General features: G+C 36.8%; 1 protein-coding gene across 1 annotated transcript; it reads left to right on the forward strand.

Annotated features, from left to right (window-relative positions):
- Positions 1-3,589: 3,589 nt before the first annotated feature.
- On the forward strand, positions 3,590-7,511 carry LOC134228626 (fibrinogen-like protein 1). Its single transcript, XM_062710294.1, has 3 exons — positions 3,590-3,688; positions 4,946-5,042; positions 7,360-7,511. The coding sequence occupies exons 1-3, from the start codon at positions 3,590-3,592 to the stop codon at positions 7,509-7,511; spliced, it is 348 nt and encodes a 115-aa protein (XP_062566278.1).
- Positions 7,512-8,951: the final 1,440 nt, after the last annotated feature.

The raw sequence follows: 8,951 nt of genomic DNA on the forward strand, positions 1-8,951 counted from the left end.
GGGGAGGACATTTCTTCTACTGTCTTTGAAAGAAGAAAAATTAAAACAGCATAATTTTTGTGTAACCCTCCTAATGATATGTCATATAGAGAGGGTTGATGTTTATTGTTTAATAAGACGCCCGTGTGGAGCATTGGTTAGAGTGTCTGCTGTAGAGTCGCCCGCGTGGTGCAGTGGTTAGAGTGTCTGAAGTAGAGTCGTTCGCGTGGTGCAGTGGTTAGAGCGTCTGCTATAAAGTCGTCCGTGTGGTGCAGTGGTTAGAGCGTCTGCTGCAGAGTTGTCCACGTGGTGCAGTGGTTAGAGCGTCTGCTATAGAGTCGTCCGTGTGGTGCAGTGGTTAGAGCATCTGCTGTAATGTCGCCCACTTGGAGACATGGTAAAAGCGTCTGCCGTAGAGTCGTCCGCGTGGTGCAGTGGTTAGAGTGTTTGCTGTAGAGTCACCCGCGTGATGCAGTGGTTAGAGCGTCTGCTGTAGAGTCGCCCGCGTGGTGCAGTGGTAAGAGCGTCTGCTATAGAGTCCTTCGTGTGGTGCAGTGGTTAGAGCGTCTGCTTTAGAGTCGTCCGCGTGATGCAGTGGTTAGAGTGTTTCCTGTAGAGTTGTCCGTTGGTGCAGTGGTTAGAGCGTCTGCTGTAGAGTCGTCTGTGTGGTGCAGTGGTTAGAGCGTCAGCTTAGAGTCACCCGCGTGGTGCAGTGGTTAGAATGTCTGCTGTAGAGCCACCTACGTCACACAGTGGTTAGAGCGTCTGCTGTAGAGTTGTCCCTGTGGTGCAGTGATTAGAGCGTCTACTGTTATGTTGCCCGTGTGGTGCCGTGGTAAAAGCGTCTGCTATAGAGTCGTCCGTGTGGTGCAGTGGTAAGAAAGTCTGCTATAGTGTCGTCGTGGTGCAGTGGTTAGAGCGTCTGCTATAGAGTCGTCCGTGTAGTGCAGTGGTTAGAGCGTCTGCTGTAGAGTTGTCCGTGTGGTGCAGTGGTTAGAGTGTTTGCTGTAGAGTTGTCCGTGTGGTGCAGTGGTTAGAGCGTTTGCTGTAGAGTCATCCGTGTAGAGCAGTGGTTAGAGCGTCTGCTGTAGAGTCGTCCGCGTGGTGCAGTGGTTAGATCGTCTGCTGTAGAGACGCCTGCGTCACACAGTGGTTAGAGCGTCTGCTGTAGGGTCGTCCGCGTGGTGCAGTGGTTAGAGCGTCTGCTGTAATGTCGTCCGCGTGGTGCAGTGGTTAGTGCGTCTGCTTTAAAGTCGCCTGCGTGGTGCAGTAGTTAGAGCGTCTGCTGTAGATTCGTCCGTGTGGTGCAGTGGTTAGAGCGTCTGCTATAGAGTCGTCCGTGTGGTGCAGTGGTTAGAGTGTCTGCTGTAGAGTCGTCCGCGTGGTGCAGTGGTTAGAGCGACAGCTGTAAAGTCATCCGCTTGGTGCAGTGGTTAGAGTGTCTTTTATAGAGTCGTCCGCGTGGTGCAGTGGTTAGAGTGTCTGCTGTAGAGCCGCCCGCGTGGTGCAGTGGTTAGAGCGTCTGTTGTAGAGACGGCCGCCTGGTGCAGTGGTTAGTGTGTCTGCTGTAGAGTCGTCCGCGTGGTGCAGTGGTTAGAGCGTCTGTTGTAGAGACGGCCGAGTGGTGCAGTGGTTAGAGCGTCTGTTGTAGAGTCGTCCGCGTGGGGCAGTGGTTAGAGAGTCTGCTGTAGAGTCGCCTGCGTCACACAGTGGTTAGAGCGTCTGCTGTATAGTCGTCCGCGTGGTGCAGTTGTTACGCAGGTACGATAAGGCTTCCCAGAGAATATTGCAGTGTACTCTGTGCATGCACTTCTCTGAACTACAAATGTATGACGTCATAATTGAAAATGACGTCAAGTCACTGCATATTTGAGCTGTAAAGATGGGGAGAGTGTCATAAATTTTACGCCTTGTTTCAATCTGCATAAAAGGATGCAGAATGCTAGTTTAAGATAAACGTATTTTAATCATTTTTTTTTTCAAAAATTTAATATAGCCAAAAAAATAGATAACTTTGCTTAATTACTCTTGTTTAAGAGTCAGCGTGTTCAAACTACATACGAAAATATACGTTTGACATTTACCCTTTTTTAAGCCCGTGGACAGAGACAGAATTCATAATATGTGTATAAAAGAGCCTGGTGCAGGTTGTTAATGAGGATTTATTTAATATCTTTTGTGGAAATATGTAAGAGGAGTTTCCCCTCTAACTGAATCCTGCTTGGGAAAATGTATTATGGCTTTGTTTTAAAACAGATGAAGATATTCAGCGGAAAATACCCTCAGATTTGTTGGTAAGTTGAAGTTAATGTGAAATAAATTGTCCCAAAGAAATAGTATAACTTTTCCCAAGCACATTTCGGGTTCACAAGGATCCAATGAGTTTATTTATGTGACAAAAAGTTAATAATAATTGTGTTAATAACCTGCGCCGAAGCGATTTATGTGAAACATTCCAAAAAATAAGAAATGACCGTCACATGATCAACAAGGTCATGTGATATCGTTACAAATATGTTTATATATAGCTTAGAGAACTCTCTGTATGAATTGGGCGTACTTAAGTACATAACTTTAAAACAAGTTAAATTGATGCAAAGCATCAAATCGGCCGCAAACAATTTAGCAGTAAAAAAAATTCTTTCACATGCAAGGCAGGGGCGTAGCTAGACGGAAATGATGTGCACGCCAAAAAAGGCAGGGTGTCTGGGGGAAGCCCTGGTGGGGGCCCATGGGGCGAAGCCCCCGGAAGCTCCTCGGTTTTCACGTTTAGACGGACAAAATTTACGGTATTTTTAAATATATAACGTATGCTACGAGATGAAGTTAACTTCGCGATATTTTGATTTATGACAACCAAAAAATAATAGATCTATTAATATTTAAAAAATATTTATGTTTTTTTTTAAATAAAATCAAGTGCATTGTATGAATTTTTGTTTTTACTTTAAAAAGGTATTTTTAGTTCCATTTTTTGTCTAATTTTTAAATAATGAAAATAAAACAAAACAATTTTAATCCAGCAAATTTAATTTCCCCAAAACGTGCGGCGTCATGTTTCGTGTTTTATCGTTTAGCCTTGACCTAAAATTCTCCAAAATCCATTTTTCTGGATTTAGCATTAACAAATAGTCCCATTGCTTTTTCTATATCAATTTTAAAATCTCTGTGAATATGGAGAAGTCCAAGCCATAACAATCTGTCATTTCTCATAGTGGAACGGATGTACGTTTTCAGTCGCCGCAAAACGCTGAAGGACCTCTCCGCAGTTGCGCTTCCTACCGGCATGGTTAGCAATATGAATAAAATGGACTCTATTGTTGGATATAGCGCTGAATTAATAGAATCTAATGTACTGCAAAGTGTGCGCGGTTTCTCATCTTGCGCCGTCAATCCCCATCTTGTGCGCCAACGGGCAACTTCTCTCCTAAACTCTTCCAAAGACAATATGATATCGTCCTGAAAGGCATTGTATATGGCTGCAATATGTTCATTGGTAATATTTTCTAAATATATATGGGAAGAAGGTGTTGTGCCATGAAGCGATCCTCGGATTTAAGTAGTCGCGAATCGAGTTCCATAATAACGTGATCCACAAATGGATAATACAATGAAATGCGCCAATGCTGTCGGGGAGTATCAGCTGGGTGATTGGCTCTCCCTGTCTGTCTTCTACACTGTCTTGGCATACTTTCATCCACTTGTAGCGGTACATGTACATGTAAATCCGGATTAACTATAGCATGGTTGATTAGGTATTACATATATAACGTTAGGCCTGCAGGCATAGTAAGTTTACACGGAATCTTTTAGGAATTGAATTTTTTATATGACGATATAATCATTTTTTTAATAATAAATTTTATAAAAATGCACAGTAATTTTTTTTTTTTGGACTAAAAGATGTGCACGCCATGGCGTGCTGGCGTATAGGCAGCTACGCCCCTGCAAGGAAAGCACGTCAAGATATTCAAAGGAGAAATGGTTGAATCTTTTTTTTCAGACTATCTTTAAAGCAAAGTAACTTTTTTTTTTTAGAAAATTAATTAATAGACATTTTACCGCATTTGCTCATAGATTCATCGACGTAAAAAAATAAGACAATGATGGAATGATAAGTAAATGATGATGTAGGTATCCCAAGATAAACCACGAGCTGATATACCCTAGATCTTTGTCACGTGATAATGCCCATGGCTGCGGTGCAAAATTTAGGGAAAATATCTTTGCAGCTTTAGAGCATATTCAAAACAATAATGTTACTGAAATGAATATTCACCATGAACTTTTATCACGTCAACATTTTCCGGAAAATCATGACGATTTCCTTTCACATCTTACACACTCCCAGACCGGGGAGTATCTATTGTACACTCTTTTTATAGTACCATAAATTATCAATTATCTGACGAGAAATGATAATGAAATTGAAATATAATAACAACAATTAATGTTAATTTTAAAGGAAGTTTTTAAAAAATATTTTACTCATGATTTTTACTTTTTATCAATCAAGAATTGTTTAACTGAACTAATGAAAAATAACGACTCATTTCCCCATGTGCACTTTCTAACACAACCACAAATAGATCGGCCGCTGCTGCGGCCGATAATAAAACTTAAAATCAACTTTGCAATGCACTGTTACGTTTTAAATGCATTTTTAGCTTCAGGAAGCCTTAACAGTACTGCGTAGAGTGTCTGTTATAAAGTCGTCCGCGTGGTGCAGTGGTTAGTGTGTCTGCTGTAGAGTCGTCCGCGTGGAACAGTGGTAAGAGCATCTGCTGTAATGGTTGGGGGTGGACGGTATGTGGTTTATTTTAAAATTAAAAGTATTTAACATAACACACCTTGTTTTGGTGGTTTTAAGGATTGTAGGATTGTATTGTAGTTTATATCATAACCTATGGATCCTATGAATGTCCGAAACAATAAATTGAATTGTTATGCATGTTAATTTTTAAAGGCAATTCAGAAAAGAGTAGACAGATCCGTGATCTTTGACAGGAACTGGTCGGATTATAAGAATGGTTTTGGTTCACCGGAACAGAAGGTTTGGATTGGTAAGTGTAAATCGATTTCAAATAAGAACTTTTTATTCCTTTAAAGTTTGAAGATGAAAATATTCTTGTGGCAGGTAAAAAATTATGAAGCTTAAAAAAGATCTAACTTTAAGACTAATTAATGTGTGTTCTACGATATTTAGATATCGAGTTTAATTGATATCTCAAATAATTTTTTTTGAAAATAGAAAATAAGACTATCATCTAGCGGCATATTCTAATGAGATCAAATATAGCATTATTGTCTACACTATGAAAAAAATTGGATTTTTCATTACGGCAGATTCATATAGATTTTAAAAGAATTAATTGTATGCGATGAACTTTTCCGATGATTTCAGATATATCTTAATACAGGAAATGACGTAATCCATCAATTAACAAAAGAAAACTCATCATCCCTTTGTGTATCCATTACTCATATGAATGGTACAACTCTATATGAAATGTAGTATGGGTTGAATGTCTCCGGCGAAGCAGGGAAATATCAACTCTTTCTTACAGGATCTGCCGAAGGGAACCTTAGGTAATTGTATTCATATTAAGTTCTTAAAATCTGGTTCAAATTACATATATTATCATAATTATACTTTTCTGCATTAAAATATTAAGTTGTAAAATAAAGAGAAAGACACGTTTTTTCATATATTCTGTAAACGTTTTCGATTCCATGCTAATTAAACATTTTAATATTTCATTTGTAGGTACAATTCACGTATTCAGCAGACATTGAATTTTGTTATTTTCAAGTAGTTAGAATTTCAAATTATATACTTTATGTACAGGGAAAATTATGTAATTATTTTAAACAAACAAATCCAGTAATAACATTCGCTCAACCATTATCATTCAGCTTTGGTTTCCTGATAATTTTTTGATAATTCACATTTTAACTACTACGGAGAAAGAAGTTTACAGACTTTAAATGATATATTTTGTCAACATATTCACAAAAATTGATGTTAAAAGATTTTAGAAAAGACAAATTCAAAATACCGCAACGTGTTTCATATCTACTATACCTTTTCTCTATTAAATGAAAATTTGGTCTAATCTTCAATAATTCACATTTTAAATACTACGGAATAGGAAGATTACATAGCGTTATTAATCGTAAATGTCGAAAAGTTTACGAAAATTTAATGATGAAAAAAAACTATCTTAGATTTATTCAAACAAAAAAAGTTTAATAATCCATATTCAAAACACCTCAACGCGTTTCACATTTACAATACCAATTCTTAAGTGAACGAAAATCTAATATTTTAAAACATTTACATGTAAACAATATCTGATATCGTTATAATTATGAATGAGTCACTACGTATTGCATTTCATACATTTTTTAAAGCATGGTCTCTGACATATATGAATATTTCATTTATTAATATTTTCAATAACCGTAACCCCCCCCCCCCCAAAAAAAAATACATGTACCATGCTTTAAAGGTGTAATACACCTTTTGTTCATTGGTACACTAGAAAGGATGCTATGTAAATTGTACAGTGTTTTGTTGACTTGTATTTTGCAATCTCTCTTTACAGGGAACAACACGTTAAACTATGTATCTCTGACGTACTTCAGTATTAAGATTAATGTGATTTAAATAAGAATTCAATAATCAATAATCATTATCTCTGTTATATATTTTATCTTATTCTGCAGGTACCAGTGTGATAGATGCCGGGGATTCGAGGACTGAACGCAATAAATATTATTACTCTTTGTAGCTCCTAAAGCCGTCTTAGAAGTACCTCAGTATTAATGATAATTAGATTAATTAAGAAATGAAGCTAATTTCAACTTATGTTATACGATATAACATAACTTGGGGCAGTTTACGCTTTATAAACCGCGAAGCGGTTTATAAAAAAGCGTAAACTGCCCCAAGTTTTGTTATATCGTATAACATAAGTTGAAATTAGCTTCATTCCTTATAATTTAATTTCAGTATAGACAATAAGACAATTTTTCCTCCAGAATAAGGCTTCAAATTGTGCATTATTTTAAAAGTAACATCAAGCGGAGTAATACGTTTTTGACGTAATTCATTGTGACGTAGGCAAGTTATGTTATCCATATATGTTCCTCTGAATGATTCAGCCAATGAAATAGCTTGATACAAGTGAAATTAAATTATAAATATATATAAATCAATTATCTCTGTGATTCCTTTTGCTAAATTTTACAGGTGAAAGTATGTTAAACACTAGTTATATTTACTACGATCTGTCTGGGATGTCCTTCTCCAACCCGGACAGGGATAAAGACAGATTGACTCGTGTTTATTTATATTGTTATATAATTGTATTTCAGGAGACAGCATGCGAAGCGTTCATGGCCTTATGTCATTCTCCGCCCCAGACAGAGATAATGACAGACTTGGTGGTAACTGTGCTGCCCAGAGTAACATTACAGGAGAGTGGTGGTTTCACCATTGTCACGTCGCCTTCCTTAATGGTCACTGATCCCCGGACTCCTGGTCTATGCCATGGTATCCCACAGTACAGAGTGTACATCAGTGAGGGGGACCACCATGATGGTCGGACGTCACTAGGTAAACCTCATTTAATATCAATGACCATTTTTTTATATTACTGTGAAAATTTCAGTTATATTTTTTTTATATAGAAAACATTTGCTATTATATAAGAAATAAACAACGCTATTTAGTGAACATGGCGTTATGAATAGCAATTGCTCTGCTGGCATATTCCATGATGCGCGCTAGCGCATCATGGAAAATATGCCAGCAGAGCTATTGCTATTCATTACGCCATGTTCACTAAATAATCGTTGTTTATTACTTATATTTGCATTCTTTGATGTTGACAAGAATATCAGAGGAAATCCTGACTTAAATAAGGACGCAGCTTCTTCTGTCTTCAGTAAAGAAAACCATACCGCTTTAAAATCAATACACCTGATCAATACTCTTTTTCTCTAATAAATCACAATTTATGAAGTATTTCCCTCTCAAACACAGTTATCTGGATACAAGCAGCGCCGTCATCACATTCTCTTAATTTTTGTTTTGATGCAGTCGTGACGTCATCGATCAACGTTATTGAAATCCTCTGACAAAAATCAATAATTTAACACTATGACAAAAATGAGAATGCTTTTATTATGATTATTACTCCAGTATGCTTTTCTGTGATTTTTTTGGTACTTTTTCTATTTATTTTTTCTTGAAATAGATACAGATCTACTAGTTAAAGAAATTTTCTCTTTTTGAATGCTATTAACCCAAGTTTGAAGAGTTATCGTTCTTTGTACAAGTATGCATGATACGAAAAAATAAAAATATGGAGTTCTATTCAATTTTTTAAGGGTTTTATTTTACAATTAAATACTTTGACCAAAATCAAATTTTTAAAGATATCAAACGGCAATTTCAAATTGTTCTGAATTCCTTTTTTTCCAAAAAATATTATTAAAAACTTATATTTAGTCCTTTTACGAAACAATTCATATATATACTTCTCAACACGACATATAGGTGTAGTGGAGATTGTTCTACACGAGTGAGATAGCGCACTTGTACTCATAGTGGAAGCAGTTGCGTCTATAGTCCTATGAACGCAGTGGATGGTTACATGTTCATAGTGGGAGAGAGCAGTGGATATGCAAATATACCTCTATATGTGAAGTATTAATTCATTTTTTTTTACAGACGAAAGATCATCCATGGATTATGCAAACCCTCAAGAGACGATTTTAAATCAATTTTTATCACTGAGTTCTTTTTTTTTCAATATTTAACATCAAGTTAAAAACATGTAAACAAATGTGTTTTCGGTAAAGGAAGGGGGTTGAACTCTTCTGTTTTAGCGATACTGAATGTATTCAGTAAAAGGTGTACTTTACATGTGTTGAAATAAATTTGAAATTAGAAATATTTCGTT

The sequence above is a fragment of the Saccostrea cucullata genome, unplaced genomic scaffold, assembly GCF_032062105.1.
Source record: "Saccostrea cucullata isolate Sc308-1 unplaced genomic scaffold, CSIRO_AGI_Scuc_v1 ctg547, whole genome shotgun sequence".
In the NCBI taxonomy this organism is placed as follows: domain Eukaryota; kingdom Metazoa; phylum Mollusca; class Bivalvia; order Ostreida; family Ostreidae; genus Saccostrea; species Saccostrea cuccullata.